The sequence below is a fragment of the Mustela nigripes genome, chromosome 9, assembly GCF_022355385.1.
Source record: "Mustela nigripes isolate SB6536 chromosome 9, MUSNIG.SB6536, whole genome shotgun sequence".
Taxonomy (NCBI): domain Eukaryota; kingdom Metazoa; phylum Chordata; class Mammalia; order Carnivora; family Mustelidae; genus Mustela; species Mustela nigripes.
In genome coordinates this window covers 3,049,970-3,066,068 of record NC_081565.1, presented here as the reverse complement: position 1 = coordinate 3,066,068, position 16,099 = coordinate 3,049,970, and the positions used below count along the sequence as shown (strand labels likewise).

At 60.7% G+C, this 16,099-nt stretch overlaps 2 protein-coding genes and 1 long non-coding RNA gene across 3 annotated transcripts in view; all 3 read right to left on the bottom strand.

The window, feature by feature from the left end:
• Nucleotides 1-11,712, bottom strand: part of FAM163B (family with sequence similarity 163 member B) — a 27,750-nt gene extending 16,038 nt beyond the window's left edge. The window contains exon 1 of the mRNA XM_059412161.1: nt 11,418-11,712. The gene's annotated coding sequence lies outside the window, so the exon portion shown is untranslated. The remainder of the gene's footprint in view (nt 1-11,417) is intronic.
• Nucleotides 8,547-10,249, bottom strand: LOC132024971 (uncharacterized). The gene is made up of 3 exons (XR_009406363.1): nt 9,655-10,249; nt 9,031-9,108; nt 8,547-8,893 (listed from the first exon to the last, which is right to left on the bottom strand). It is a non-coding gene; the product is annotated as an uncharacterized LOC132024971 (long non-coding RNA).
• Nucleotides 11,414-16,099, bottom strand: LOC132024939 (basic salivary proline-rich protein 2-like). The gene is made up of 3 exons (XM_059412132.1): nt 16,003-16,099; nt 15,749-15,801; nt 11,414-11,983 (listed from the first exon to the last, which is right to left on the bottom strand). The coding sequence occupies exons 1-3, from the start codon at nt 16,097-16,099 to the stop codon at nt 11,414-11,416; spliced, it is 720 nt and encodes a 239-aa protein (XP_059268115.1).

The window sequence follows — 16,099 nt, the reverse complement described above, 5'->3', positions numbered from 1 at the left end:
CCGGCCCTCCGAGCTTGTCCCTGGGTTCCTTCCTCACCGTGGCATTTGCTGTCCCTGCCCTGCCTTGGAAACCCGCCTGGCTAGAGGATCGTTCCCTGGGCCTCCCAACCACACGCTACATGGTCTTGCCTCTGGGACTCTGGCGGTATTCCATGGGCCCTGAACTCCCTTCCAGTTCTGCTTATTAAAATCTCTGGCTATCAGTTGGCACGCTCCTTGAGCAAGCCTTTCCTGCCCTCCAGATCCTGGGTATGGCTCTCTCTTCTGGGATCTACTAGCATTACTGTCTATACTATGTCCTTGGCATTTATAGCTTATCAACAATTCAACAGCAAATATTTATTAAGCTCCTGTTGCGTCCTGGTTTCTGCTCTGGGTCCCTGCATTTGAAACAGGAAGTGCAAAGGCCCAGAGACAGAAAAAGCAAGGCGGGCTCCGGGAGCTGGTGCATCAGAAGTCGCATGGTGCCAGGGTGGGTGGTCAGCGGGGTCTGTCTGCCCCCGAACAGCCTTCACGGAGCCCTTCTGCCTGCTGCAGTTCGGTGTCTTCTCCTTCCTGAAGTGCTTTCTAGATTGTCCATCCTCACCTTGGGAGATGCACCAAGTCTACCTGAGGTCAGAGAGAGAGCCCTCGGAAAGGATTCTAGAGAACACTGCTCACGGCCACACGGGTCCAGGAATAGTTCCTGCTCCCAGTTCTTAGAGGAGAAGTTCGTAACACAGAGGGGCCGGACCGAGGGATGCTGAGAAAAAAAAAAAAAAAAAAAAGCCAGAGCAGGAAGAATCAAACCATTTCCAAATAACAGCCACAGCCCAGAACGGGGCTGGCAGACAGGCACAGGGTGAAACTGGCCACGTGCAGCATCCAGTGGAAAGTGACCTGGCATGCGAGGAAGCCCACAGAACAGTCCATAATAAGGAGGAACGTCAGTCCCTCAGGACCAACCCGGCAATGGCACAGGCGACGGGCTTAGGAGGCAGGACATTAAAATAGCTCTGGCGGCGGTCACTGCCGTGGTCCGAACTCGGGAGGAGGAACTGGGTGCATCAGGTAGAAACACAGGTGACACTGGACAGAACCAAACCAAGTTTTCAGAGATTATAAAAAGCCTCGTCCCCCAACGACAAACACACCGGATGGGATTAACGTCAGATTAGATGCCACGGAGGAGACGGGCTTGGGGACGCGGGGAGCAACCGCCAAAGGGACACGGCGCAGGGACAGACCCTGGGCGAGGGAGCAGGGCTGCGGGAGGTGAGGGGCGCGTCCGCGGGACCCGCACCCCCACGGGGAGGTGCGCGGACAGACGGCCCGTGAGCAGAAACGCCGGCTGGAACTCAGGTCCGAAACCCTCCACGCACCAGAAACACCCGGGGCACGAGGGGCCGCTCTGAGCAAACTGTCAGGACCGGCGGCGATGTGGACATCGAAGGAAGACTAGAACCCTGAGCGACAGAGGGGGGCAGCGCGCGGACGTCCTGGCGAGGGCGGTGGGGCCAGGAGACAGCAGGCGGCAGCGGTGAAGCCGGGAAAACGCACCGACCCGGAATCTTCGATACAGCAAAGATCTTTCCGAAATTACGGCGAAATAAAGAGCAGCATGAGGACCTCTCTTCCTCCTGGCTCCCAAGTCCCGGGGGCAGGGTCACAGCCCGGCTCCTGGCCAGGGCACGCCCTCTGGGTCTATTGCTGGAAGATTCTTAATTTCTCATTGCGTCTGGGTCTCTCGCGGTCCAGCCTGAGCGCGGGCCGGGGAGTCGTGGGGGAAAGACTCTGCTCACGGGGGACTGCGTGGAATCAGGCTTGTTTCAGGTAAGCCCAGGTGAGCAAGCAGCAGCCCTCTGAGGGCTCCCTCTGCAGAGGACCCCAACGTCCCGGCCCCACAGCGTGGGCACAGGAGGCGCGAGGCACGTTCTGTAGGACGACCTGTGCCATGTAGTCACCTCCCCTATCCCCACAGGAGTGTAAGAACCAAAAGGACATCCGCATAAGGTCTTTGAAAACAATAAACCAGACACACACACACACACACACACACACACACACACAGACGTGCTCTGGCGGTTCACAAGGTTCCCGCGGTTTCCACGGGCGCCGTCGTAAGCTGCGTGCACCGAGGGAAGGAAGTCAGCTCTGCTTACCCCAACAGGCCGGGCGCAGGGACCTGGCCGCTGGCGGGAGAGAGGGAGCAAGCTGGAGGGTCCGCGCTCTCCCGCGCTCTCCCGCGCACCCCGTGATCCCTGCCCCCTGAGTCTGGACCGCTGCCTGCTGTTTAAGACGAATTTTCAGGAGCAGCATCAACTCCGAACACAGCCCTGTGAGTTAGGAAGACAAAAGTCCTCATCCTGATTCACAGGGGGGTCCCCCAGGGAAGGGGGTCGGCGGGGCGAACGGCTGGGCTGTGGCCGCACTTGTCCAACTCCCAGGGCCCCCTCCTGTGTCACCACCTCGGCGACCCTGTGCCTGTTAGCTGCCCTGACATTCCTGCCGCAGCCAGGCCGGCCCAGAGCCGATGGTAGGGGGCACGGCCACCTCCTCGTCCCAGGGCGTGCACATGTGCGTATAGATCGTTAACCTTAAGAACATGAGAGCTGGTGACTGTCTTAGCAAAGCGTGTGCTCCTGCATATACGTATGCAGCACGCAACGGCCGCTCGGACTGACCGATGTTTGTGCTGTCGCTTGCACATGTTGAATTGCAGTTCTCGCTGTGCTTGGATAAATACACGCGTGTGCATGTGTGTACACGGCACGTGTGCATAGGCACATGTGTGTGAACAACAGAGGAGCTCAGGCAAAGGTGGGCGAGTGACCTGGAGGTCCCAGAGGGACTGGCCGGACAGTGCAGCAGCTGGGGAATGCGCTGTGGGCTCCACTGCCCCCTGGGCACCCCCCGGGAGTTCGGATGCCATCCACGGGACCCGGAGCCTACCAGGGAGACCCCTGGATCCCTGCCTTTGTCTGAGGTCAGCGCAGCTCATTCAAGGCAGGACCCCCACCCCCGCCTTGGTCCTGAGGCTCAAGGCAGGGTCTTGAGCCGGGTGGGGAGCCAAAGGCCTGCTGGAGCCTGGGAGGCCAAGCCGAGGAGACGGCAGGGCAGTCCCAGACACCGAGAGCCGTGCGGCCGGGCGGGTCGGAACACCTGAATGATGGCACTTGCAGTCTAAGGGTCCCCCGCTTTCCCCCTTAGACTGGGACTTTGGACGTGACCTGGTCTAAGCACCTGTGCAATGAACCCCGACGGAGATCTCCCCCTGGAAACCGCAGTTCATCCAAGACGGCCAAGCGGAGTGGCTGGACACACCCTCGGGGAGGGGAGGGGGGCAGCACCGCCTCTGGCTCCGGGCCACATTCCAGGGGTCTCGTCAAGTTCTCTCAAGTACAAGCCACGAGGGCCCCCAGGGGGCCCACCTGTGCACGGCTGTCCTGGCGGCCTCGGGGGGGGGGGGCGGCGGCGGTCAACCCTCCGCCCAGCACCCACCCCCTCCGTTCATCTGACGCAGGTGGGCCCTGGGCCCGGAGCACACACCCACCTGTGTCCCCTCCACCGGGCTCTATCGCTACCAGTAAGTCAGCGGCTCCGCTGGAAACTTCTGGGGGCCGCTCTGCCACCGCAGCAGTCTTGGGTGGCCCAGGCTCCAGCAAAGACCCTGCCTGCAGCAATCTGTTTCATATCAACTTCCCTCCGTAAGAAAACTGGGCTCAGCCATTTCTCAGGGAGTGTAGGCGTGTTGTTGAAAGAGTGCGTCGCACAGATTAAGTGGTGGGTTTTTTTTTGTTTTGTTTTTCTTTTCTTTTTTGTTAAACCAGCAGTTGTTGTCAGTGAAAAATGGCAGCATTAACCCCAGAGGCCTGGCCGGGAGCTGAGGCCTGACCGAGGGAGACCCGCCAGCCCCAGGATGGCCCCCACCAGGACATTCCTGCTGCTGGAAAATGCCAGGCGCTGCCCGGAGGAGACCTGCTGACGCCCCGTGGGTCAGCCGGCCGTGCTCCCGCCACGGGCGCTTACGTCCATTTCTGGAACATTCTGAGTCCCTTCCTCGCTGAGGAGGCTCTGCGTGTTTGGAGGGCGCTCCTGATGGGAAAAGAGATGTCGTCTGGGGCTATAAAGGTGGGGGGGGGGGTCTCGGTCCAGGGGGAGGCCAGGCAGAAGCCGCTCTAGCCCCTGGCAGGCGAGGAGGGGGCTCAGAACAGCACAAAACTTCCAGCCGTCCAACAATTATCTACCGAGTGCTCCTATCTCTGTGCCAGGGGCTCGGCTCACAGGCGGACAGCACCAATAGGTGCCCCCCCCCCACCGGAGGCTCCTCGTCCCGGGTGCAGGGGGAGACGAGTCGGGAAGCCCCACAGAGCCAGCGGAACAGCGGGTCCAAAGGTGCGTGCCATGGGCTGACCTCAGGGAAGGTGACGAGGGGTCAGGGACTAGACCCTGAAGCGTGCCAGGGCTGCCGGGACCCACACTAGCCAGGAGAGGTGGTCCAGGCCGAGAGGGCAGGAAGCAGGAGGACCCCAAGGGAGGAAGGTTCTGGGCGTGTTCCAGAGCGAGCAGTGAGCCGACAGGTTGGAGGCTAGCAGGGCTGAGGCAGGCAGGTCCCTCTGGGCCGCGGCTGGGGTCTGGGCTCTGCCCTCGGCCGGGACTGGACGGAAACAGGGTACTGACTCCCTGCTGCGCACGACAGCAGGGAACCTGAGATCCACCCGGGGAGCCATGCAACGGGCTCTGCTGCCCCCCGTGCCCAGAGACCCCAGCATCTAGCACTGGGTTCCTTCCATCACTCTCCTACGGGGTGACGAGGAACCCTCACCTCCACCCCTGCGGGACGGGCACAAACGTCCCGTCTCTACAGACCAGGAAAGCAGGACGCAGAGCGGCTCAGCAATGCCTCTCGGCTCACCAGCTGGGGGGAGCCTGCGCTGGGAGCTGGGCTGAGCTGGGGGTCCTAACCCCCTGTGCCCGTCCGAACAACCTGTGGGTTCGGCAGCCTTCTGGCCGCGCCCCCTGCTCCCACCCCTCCCTCTTGCCCTGCCCCCAGGTCTCACGGCCAGTGGTGGGGAGAATTCTGGAGGGGGGGGGGACTCAGGGAAAAACAAGACAGCCTGTGACAATAAGACCTACCACGGAAGTGATTATGTAAGACGCTGCACCGTAAACCCAAAATTTCTTTTTTGAAATAGAAATCTGTTTGGTAATTAGAGGAAATGCTCGTGTGGGAAGTTTCACGAAGGTAAAATTAAAGTTGACTGTATTTTTAATTTTGTAAATGGGTTCGCACTGAGCCAGGAGCCTTCTGTATAATGAATGTTTTAACCAAACAAACTCCAAACACAGGTAAATACCAGAAGCTCGCAAATTGACAATGTTACGAAGAAGTTGCTGTTTTTCTGCAAAACACGAGACTTTTTCGCTGTCTTCCTTCGAACCAAAATTGGTTCGTCATATCCCAGAATGAGCCCTCACAAAGCCATTGCTGGTTTCACAAAGTGTCCAGGGGGAGACTCTGATTGCAACAGACACACAGGTCGCGGCCCTAAATGTGGGTCCTTCCTGAGCCAGTGGGGTCTGCTGGGCTCTGGGAGCGGTGGGGGTGGGGTGGGGTGGGTGGGGAGTGTCCTGCCGAGAGAGGGCGTCTGGACGAGGCACTTGCCTTGAAATCTGAGACATGAGCATCGTTGCTTTAGGAAGGCTCCGGAAGGTAAAGAGGACGTCCATTTGCCAACAACAAATGGAAGAATCGGACAACAGGGAGTAAGTGTGACGTTCAGACATGGCGAGGTGAGCCCCACCCCCAACGCAAGTGTCAGGGACTCAGTAAAGATGCTCCCAGGCCTCCACCCATGCCCTGGGACACACACTCCGGAGCTCCCAGCAGCCCCCGTTCCCGCTCCCAACAGTCCGGCAAAATAACCCCAGCCAACGCTAGGGGGACGCACGGGCGCCAAGCACAAAGCCAAAGCCAGGCTGGCGCTTTGGAGCTGAGGCCATAAGGAGGGGTCTCCCGCTCTGCCTTGGGTCCCTCCCTCGTCGGCAGCACCGGGAAGGTGCCGAGCCTTTTTGAGCCGAGAGGCCAGATAATGAGGAAAGGCGACCTCAGTCATAACAGATTTGAGGCTCAGAGCCGATGAGACCACGGGGAAGTGGCCAGCTGGACCCCCACCCTCGTAGGGGGCGGATTGCTGGAGAATCTTCTGTGAGTCACTGATTACCAGCCCAGGTCAACAGACCTGCGTCCCACATCCCAGTGATGGCAGAAATGCCCCACCTCCCCAGCACTCCCTCCTCCTCCCTGCCGGCTTAGCTCAAGTTCCACCTCCAGGAAGCCCTCCCTGACTGCTCCGTCTGGCCCATGGGGTATCTTCCTCGGAATCTGGGGTGCCTGCTGCCGCACACCCATGTTACAATCCATCAAGAACTTCCGGAGCCCTGCTGTCCCGTTCTGTTCACAAGCGCACACCCCCTCAGGCCCCTTCCGCCGCCAGTTCCTCTCCTGTTGGGCTCACACCCGGGATCAAGTGAATAATGCCATCCAGCACACGCGAAAACCCGGCGAACCACAGGCCGGCCCGCTAACGTGGGGCCCGGCGAACCCCGAGAAGGTGGGTGTGACGCCGGAGAGGGTCCGGATCGGCCGCTAAAACGGCAAGGGAGGGACACACGCAGAGGAGCCCCCGGAAGACGCGGGGAGGGGGTGCTGGCACGCAATCGACTAACCTGCCCAGGGCGGGTCGGGGGCGTGGTCACCGCGGGGACGCCGGCAGCGTTTCCTTCGTGAAAAAACAAGGAATGCAGGGTTTGATTTTTTTCTTTTTGAGCTGGCATAAATGGATTTTATCTAAAAATCCCTTTAGTGTATTAAAACGTGCTCCAGATCAGCTGGAGACGTGGTGGCTTGGAGGAGACTGTCACCTGCGGCAGCTTTCTGCAGGTGGCGTTGGTTTTCTGTTTCGGTGAGCAGTGCGTTTTCCAGAACAGTGTGTCTCAAACTTCACTGAGCACAGAAATCGCCCGGGGAGCCTGCTAGGGCAGAAGGTCCAGAGGGGGTCTGAGAGTCTGTGCCCAGCCAGCTCCCGGGGACACCGACGCTGCTGCGGATGGCAGCCACACCGGGGTAGCACGGCTCCGAGTGCCGGCTCCGATGGGACGCACCACAAAGTGCTCCGGAGGACGATTAACAACAGGGGCGAGGGGAATAAGCGGGGGGGGGGGGGTGTTCTCCGAGGATCCAGGCCAGCAGAGGGCCCCACTGGCCAGCACCAGCCTGGGGGCGCCCTAAAGGGCCACCTCTGCCATTGCTGTTGCTTTGCAGAAACTGTGGATCTGGTCGGGAAGAAGCCAGAGCCAGGTGGTAGACGGCGAGCCAGGGCGACCCCGAGGCTGCTCCACGGCCCCGCCAGGAAACAAGCGCCGGGCGGGGCTCCCCTGGGGGTGGACCAGGCCTGGAAGAGAGGTTTCTGCGGGCATGCAGCATGCCCGGACCACCCTCCCCAGTCGGCCCGCGGAGTCCTGATCTGGCGAACGCTAGGTGGTAGATGTTAATATCATCACTGCAGAACCCAAGGCCCAGAGAGGCTAAGTCACTTCCCCAGGGACACACAGCTTGGGGAGAAACATAGCTCTGGCCAGCCCCAGTGGCCACTGCTCTCACCCACTCCACCACTCTACCAACCTGTTCTCGTGGCCAGGGAAGGTGGCAGACGAGGCTGCAGCCATGGGAGCCTGGCCAGCCTCCACGGGGGCCTCCCGACCGGCCCAGGCTCCTCCCACCTCTGCCACCTGGGAAAGCTGAGCACAGGGGTCTAGTGACCGGCTGGGCACGACCTGGGTCCCCGCCCCTGAAAGCCCCCCGAGGCAGGCAGGCCATGTGCAGAGAACAGGCCGTACCACCGAGCCAGGCTGTGCCGGGCACTTCTGACGCTGCTGCTGGAACACCACAGCCCCCTCGGGGGTCCGGGACCCCACCCCGCGCAGAACGGTGCTCTAAGGACACTATTGGCTCAGTCCCCAGCTCCTCCCACCACCCAGTGCTCATCCAAGCGCCTCTGCCTGGGTTAGATGGTTGTGGCTTCCCACTTCTCACGCTCCCGGTCCGGGCCGACGTCGCTTCGCTCCCGACTGGAGGCAGGGGTCCCCTCCAGAGCCTTCCTGCCTCCAGCCTCGCCCTCCCCAAGCAAGCCCTCACACCGCAGCCCAGGAACGTTCTCTCGAGGCCGGACCTGGCCGTGTCCCTCGCAGGCTCGCGATGCCTGCGGTTTCTGGGGACCCTCTGAAGAGAGCCACCCCCAGAGCAGGGCTTCCAAGCCTTGCCTGCTCTAACCTCCTCCTCACTCCCCGGCTCCAGAGGCCCCAGGCCCCTCACCAGGATGATTTCTTTCATCCTGCAAGGCCCCCTGGGAAGTAGGGGCCACAGTCCCATTTCAGAGCGCGGCCCAGGAAACAGCAACGCCAGACTCAGAGATGAACCCCAGTGCGAGTTCAGGGCTCTTGCCGCAGCCTAGTCTCACCCGGGGACAAGGTGGCCCCTAGAATTCCTCCTCAGACAGCCCCCGGCCAGGCGGGCTGGGCCGAGCCTGGGGGAGGAATCCCCAGCTTGAGCCTGTTCTGGGGGGGGAACCTCATTCCCAAAGGAACAAAGAGCTCTGAAACGAGAGACCAGCGCGCCTGCAGCCGCGAGCCGGTGGAGGGAGAGGGGCCGGCAAACACGGGAGGGGCCGGGCTTGTCAAATCCCCTCTGGAGCAAATCCAAAGGGATCGGGACACCACAAGGAAAACCAGTGCCAGGAGGAGAGCAGAGCCAAGCTGAGAAGCCCGTCGTCCTGGCCTCCGCGGAGCAGACTGTGGGAAGGCTCGGGGCATCCAACACCTCGGGCAGGCCCAGTTTCTCAGTGGCCGCCGTGTGCTGTGGGGGAAGCCAGGGGACCCTCAGTTCTGCACACAAGGAGGCTGAGCGATCTGCCCAAGTTAGCCCCAGATCCACTGTCCACCCCTCCCCCAACAAAGTGCCTCTTACTGACGGACAGACACAGACTTGCTTACTGGGGAGACAGTGGCAGGGCCAGGAGCTCCGGGGAGGACAGGACAGGGGCCCTGTGGCCACTGGGCCTTGCTCCTTGCCTGGAGGCAGACACAATCGACAGACAGGTACTAGTTCTCTCCCGCAGCCCCGCCTGCTCCCTCACCCGTCCTGAGCTCTGCCATTACGCCTCACGGGATCTCACTGCCTCACTCTGTAGAGCAGGCCTGGAGGCCTCCCTGTGGGAGGCGGGTCCCTGCTGTGTAGCCTCCGGCCGGCCGGGCCATATGGCTCCCCCAGCACCAGCACCAGCGCTCAGCGATGTAGAGCCGGCACCCAAACAGGCAAGGCTGGGGGGACCGCTGGAGTGGGGGCCTCGGACTCAGGTCGGCCCCGAGAGTTCAAGACCCTCTGAGCTCCCTCGATCCTGCAGCTCCTCCCAGCCTCACCGATCGGTCCAGGGCTCTGAAGAACAGAGTGGTAACGGCTCATCAGGGACATAACACAAGCCACTCCGTCATTTCACAGCTGACACTGTGAGGGAGAGTGACTTGTCCAAGGTCATCTGGAAAGGTGGACGGAACTGGGCAGCTCGGTCTTGGCTCCTCCGGCTGTGCCCGCCCTTTTCCCCGAGCATCATTACTCACGTTTGACGATTGTGCCGCGTAAGGGAACTTGAAGCCTTGGAGGCTGCGAGGCGCTCTGTGGTAGGCGCCCCCCTCGCTTCCCTGGAGAGGCCAGGTTGGAGAAGCTGCGACACTTCTGCAGGCCAGGCTCTCGGCAGAGAGCGGCAGTGAGCGCTAGAAAGACCAGCCGATGCTCCCCAGAGCTCCCCGCGCACCCATCCCCGGCACCCCTGGGCGCGGAGGCTGAGAGAGCCTGCAGGTCCTTCCCAAACCATGCAGGAGGCCAACTCCAGGCCTTCCGAGTGAGTCCCGACCAGTGAGCCCACTGGGAACTCGAGTGGCAGGGAGACCAGAAGTCGGGGGGACCCAGGGCACAAGGATCACCCTGTTTTTTTCACCCTGTCATGCAGGCGCCCCACATCCAGTTATATGGAAAGATGAACAAACCCCACATTGCCTGAGCCCCAGCCTGGGGAGCAAGACGCATCTGTCACAAGTTCCCAGCTCCCGAGCTCCCGAGGAAGCTTGTGGTAAGTGCACAAAAGGCCAGAGTCAACCCCTCCCCTGGGCCCAGGGAGGGCCGGCACCACCTGCTTTGGGAAGAAGAGCTCTGGTCACCGAGGCTCTCTCCTCAGTGCCGCTGGCAGAAGGGGGATGGAGGCTCTCCTAGCAAGTGGGAAATTGCTGGGTTTGGACGTTCTCATGCTGTCTGGAAACGCCCCCCCCCCCCCCCCGCCGGGGGGCCTGTCCTGGCGTGAGCAGAGAGGAATGCGGGGGGGGGGGGGCTGGCAGACTGTCCCCGTGGGCTCTCCGGAGGCTCTCCGGAGGTCCGGCGTCCTGAGGAATGTGAAAACAGGGCAGGCAGGGGCTGAGGCCTCTGGAACACTCCCTTATCCTCGAGAAGGGTCAGTGAACTTGACCTTTGAGATTCTTGTCACTGAGTCATGGGCGCTGGCCTGAGATGTACCCTGGCAGGACCATTAGTGGCCACGTGGCCCTTGGCTTTGGGAGCACTGGACACGGGTGCGACGAGGTGGCAGAGCCGGCAGGGTGGACAGGCAATCTCTCTCGGGTCTTTGGGGTTTGGAAGGTCTTTTTATTCCTGGCTAGGAAAACGCAGACGCCAGTCTGAGACTCCTCTCCCACATTCAGCTGAGATTTCAAACAGGCAAAGGTGCGTGTGAGGCCAGTGGCGGTGACAGACGATGGGGGTTTCAGGTCAGCTGTACCATTTACTGGCTGTGTGACCTTGGACAAGGGACCAGATTTCCCTGAGCCTCAGTTTTCCCATATGTCAAATAGGGCCAATGCCCCTTTCTCACGGGTGTTGGGTGAATTGCATGAATGATTACTCGCAGGTCGGATGCCCGGCAGGTGTCTGGTAGAAGTCAAAGCCTCAGCAAATGGAAGGTCTTAGTTCCCGGCAGCAGAAAGAATGGGGCCCGGCTCCTCTTGGAAACTTTCTCTCCCCGATTTCCTTCATGGCCAGGCCAAGACAGAGCCCAGGCGTCCCTTGGCACAGTGGGTCCCCTGCCTCCCTCGGGCCCTCGCTGCCCACCTGGGTCCCCGTTCACGGTCCACAGCCACCTCCCCGGGGGCGGGGGCGCACTTCCAGGGCAGATGGAGATGGGACAGGTGGTGTGGCGGGGCCGCTGCAGGGGGCAGGGGCCTGGCTCCAGGCTGCTGCAGGGGGTGTTCCAGCCCAGGTGGGTACCAGTCGGGGCTTCCCTTCCTGCGTCCTTGGCGTCCTGAGCCCCCGCGCCCCGCGACCGCTCGGCTCTTACCTTGAACCATGGGAACGGCGCTGCCCCGGCCGGCCGAGGACTTGGGCGCACGTGACGGGGCGGTCCGGCGTCCGTCCCGGGCAGGGCGCAGCTACCGGCGGCCGCTCCTGCCCAGGCCACGGGCTGCGGCGCCTGCTGGGGCAGGGCGGGCGAGACTGGCGCTGGGGAGGCCCGGAGGCCCGCGGGAGACGACTGCGTGCCGGGGCGGGAGCCCCCTGCCAGCTCCGGCTGCGGCCGCGGCGGCTCGGGACGCGCAGGCTGGCTCCTTGCGAGCGGCACGCGCGGCTCCCTCCTAGTCCCCGGCGCGGGGCGCGCGCTGGCGGGAGGGCGCGCGCCCGAGCCGGCGGGGAGCGCGCCGCCGGTCCCGCGCGCGCCGCCGTCGGGGGCGGCGGGGAGCGGTTTGGGAGCTGTCCCTGGTGCTGACGGCTCATCTGCCTGGGGCCGAGGCCAGGCCGAGGCCCTGAGACCTCCCGCCGGCCTGGGGGGCGCCCTGGTCCCCGCCACGCGTCCTGCGGGGGCTCCCGTTGCTCTTCGCCTGCTTTCCGGCGCTCCCCGTTTCCACAGCGCTGGGATTGGGAGTCAGGCTGAAGCTGCTGCTGCTAACCCCACAGTGCGACCTTGGGGCAAGTTCTTCCCAGGGGAGGGGGAGTCTCTGGTCCTGAAATGAGTCATGCAGGTGCCTGTCGGGGTGGTCTGAGAACGCGGGGGAGGGGCGTCCAGGGGTCTGACACACAGTGAGTGCGCAGCAAACGCTGGTCTTTATCGTGGTTTGTTTCCAGTTCCTGGCAAACAACCAACCACCTGGCCAGGGAGAGAAAGGGCAGTGCTTGTCCCCCTCTGGGCTGGTGGGGCTAGGGTCTGCTAGCTGCCTTTGGACCTCTCAGGGCATCCATAGGGGAAGGGAGCAGACGTCTTCCTTGGGACCACAAAGCACGGAGTTGGGAGCAATGGCTGCACCTTGACGGAGAACAGATAGGGCCGATTCCTTCCTGACACGAGGTCCCCCCACCTGAAAGGAGTCTCCGAGAGGCAGTGAGTGACCTCGGCCCCTGCAAGTAGATACTCGAGCAGAGGTTGAAGCCACAGGGCCCCTGGGCTGGAAGGGGTCTGGAATGAAATATTAGAGTATGTGGAGCATTAAGAACCATGCCTCGTACATTGAAAACAGAGTAGAATGTTTGCTTTTTTGACTCTGAAGTTCTTTGTAAGAAGCTATATCCTGGTAGGAAGAACCTGTGACTTCACTCCCATTCTCGAGATGAGAATACTGAGGACATGTAGAGGGAATCAAATGACCAGCCCAGAGATCATTTCCACCTGATAGGTGGGCTAAGGAGAGAACGGGAAGCAACTTGCTCAGCGTCACACCCCAGGACCGAAAGGGTGAGTCCTTACAGACCAACACATGTCCGGCCTGCCACCTCACCCTGTCAGGTCCCCTGGGCACGGTGACTGCCCAGCTTCCCAAAGCTGTTCAAGCCATCCTGACTCTAGAGAGTTTCCTTATAGCAAAGCGGGTAGGTACCTCATTCCACTTAACTAATGGAAAGAGCTGGCGTCTGCCCCTGTGAGTACTTCTGTCCCTTCCAAGCGGGATAATTAAACATCACCTGCCTCATTTCCTAAGGGATCAGTGGCTCTGCTTGATTCATTAATTAACTGTGTGCAGTACCTGCTTCCACCAGGCACTAATTTCATGATAAACATCCCTCATCGTGGGCTCAGTACGTCCCAGACACGAGGCTGAACGCGTTGCCTGCACTGTCTCATTTAAATCTTCTCAACAATCCAGTGAGACAGACGCTGGTAGTGCCCTCAGTCTGCGGCGAAGATCGGAGGCTGGGGAGCTGCAGACCAGAGCGGGGCTAGACTAAGTCCCAAACACGTGCTCATGACACCCTCCTTCCGGATTTTTGATGTTCTCCCCAACCTAGGAAAAAATATGGGAACATTAATGGAAAGTCCATATAAGGAGGCTGGGTGGGGGGGGGAGTGTGAGAGATGCAAACCAGCCAGCCAATCAGTGCCCAAGGAGTCAGCTTAGAAATCCTTTAAATTGACATTTTCTGTCAAAATCCCGATTATGACAACTGAGCCACTTTTTTTTTTTTTTTTTTTAATTTCAGGACTGCTTAGATCCTGGCAAACGTGTGCCAAGAATTTTAAAAGGAGCATCACTGCCAAGTCCTCTTCACCAGCCATCTCCAGCGGCCTTCTTCCCACGTCTGCTTTCCATGCACACGCCGCAGAATTCCCCAGCTGTGGTCTGGGCAGCTGCAGACCTCCGGAGCTCCTGACCCCATGAGGCACTGATTTCTTTCCCATGCTCTGCAGAGGTGGGCTCCGGAGGCATGTGACGATGCCCTCAGAGCCCGTTTTACTTAATCCAGGATGGAAAACACAACATATAAATTAGAGAGCCTTCTTACTCTCCCTTTACCGGTGGTCACCGAGGCATGAAGTAGCTGACCACTGGTCCCGGGGGGGAGGGGGAAGACGCACTGCATTGAACGGATTTCCTTTGGAGAACGATATTCCAAGGTCACCATTGAACTCACTCTTCCTGTGACCGAGCCATGGCCTGGCTCAAGGAAAAACCCCATTTCCAAAAATAACAATGGGGGGAAAGTGAGGAGTCCCTGGTCCGACTTGATGGGAACAATCCACTGTCAGGTTTCCTTGAGCAGCCAGTTTTCCTGGTGCTGGCGACAAGAGGATTTGAGCTACACATAGTTCTTTCAGGTTGGCCAAAAGCCGTCGTGGGGGTGGGAGGAGCGGCTCCGTGCCACCCCACCCCTCCCCGGTGCTCCTGCCACCACCATATGCTTCCTGCTCCATGACAGCTTCTGCCGATGGCGGCTACCACGGCCGCATCACCAGAATCTTTCCCAGCACAGAGCGTCATGGACAACACTCAGATCCAACAGATGGCCGAGTTGGTTAAAAAGCCCCAACCCGTTCGAACACGTGTGGCTGTTTACAAGGGTTCATTTTCCACTGGGGCCAAATGGAGCTTTGGATGATCATCCCTGTGCTCTAAAGACAAGACCTTCGTGTCCATCCACTTTCTTGGGGGGCCAGGGTGGATCGCTTGTAGGGGAGGGGCCGTGACAGCCAATGCCCGTTTCTCTCCGGGGCTCCGCCGCACTCCCTGACTTGACGTCTAGGAATAAATCATGCCGGTGACTGCGGGTGCGTGGGCCTCCTGATCGTAGCCGCACACGGAAGGTAGTCACGTGTCAACTCAGACGGAGGAAATTGTGCTCTTGGAGGGAAAGGGTGCGCATGCAGCTGCTGCTTCTGACCTGAGTCTCATCGGGTGGGGACACTGGAGAGCCAAGTTCTTGACGAGTCATGATTCGGCCCGGATACGAAGAATGGCCCGGAGCTTTTCCAATTCCCTTTCTGGGAATCCTCAAGAGGGAGTGAGTTCACCATCACTAGACGTGTCCAAGCAGCAGCTGGCTGACCTCTCATAGCAGACAAGCTGGCTGAGCTGGCCCCCAGGGGACCCCTCCGGTCTAGGAAGTCCCTGAGGTTTCAGAAGGGGTGGCTGATGGCAGCTCAGCCGGGGCGCCCCCCTGCCTGGCCCCCATTCCATCTGCCCAGCGGCTCTCAGGCCACCAAAAGGGGCCCCATGTGGATGGAGTCTTCCAAGTTCTTCTGTCCCCAAATAGGCACTGGGCCAAATGACCCAAATGGCTGCTGTTTCCCCCAGCACGGACTTCTGGAAATTGCTGGTGCCTTTGGGCAATTACTAAATTAACCTTTGTTTGGTTTTTGAATTGTTTTCTTTCCCTGGTCTGCACTCCTGGCCCTCCTGAGGGGTTTTGCCTTTGATCGAATGGGCTCTGTGTCACTTACATCACTGAACCTGTGTCCACCCAATTCCACAATATCCATCAGGCCAAGCCCATTTAGAGAGTAGATTTGGGGGGGGTGAGGGGAGCTGAGCAACGCCATGACATTGTGATTATTTTGTGATGTTGGCGAGGCAAGGCGCACTCACGTTCCAGATCAAGGGCTCTGGGCGGGGCATCTTTTAGGTGTGACGGGAGAATGACAAGACGGGCAGGAGAGCGAGAGGGCGAAGGTCAGATGCGGAGCCCGTGGGGCCACGGGAATGGGCCGCTGGGGGTGCCCGTGGGGGCTCGGGCACACGCCGCGCGGTGTTTCCATCGCCTTGGTTTGAACAGACAGCCTGTCTGTGTGAGCCGGAATTACTGGTGGTTTTCATGACGGCAACATTGTACAACGTTGTGACAGCGAGCTTGATAGCTCGTTCTTGAGGAATCTGCGAGGATGATGGATGAAGGCGAGGCGGCGCCCACCGTCGGGGTCCCCCGGGGCTCCTCGGGTGAGTCACCGTTCATCGTGACACGTCCTGCCGAGGGTGGGGCGTGAGGCGGGGGCTACGGGAGAGTCTCCCGTCTCCTCCGTGTCTGGGAGTGTTTCTCCCGAGGAGCGTTCCCAAGAGCGCTGCTGCTGTCTGTCATCTTCGCTCCCCGGCCGGCTCACTCACCACAGCTTGAGCAGATGCCGACCGCGCGAGCCCGGCCGCGCCGGGTCATTCACGTCGGCGCACCGTGGTGGGCGACGGAGCGGGGGCCCCACAGCCGGGAGGTCGGAGTGGGCGAGGGTCCGAGGGCTGAGGAGACGGGGCTCCCTGGGTCGGGCGGCAT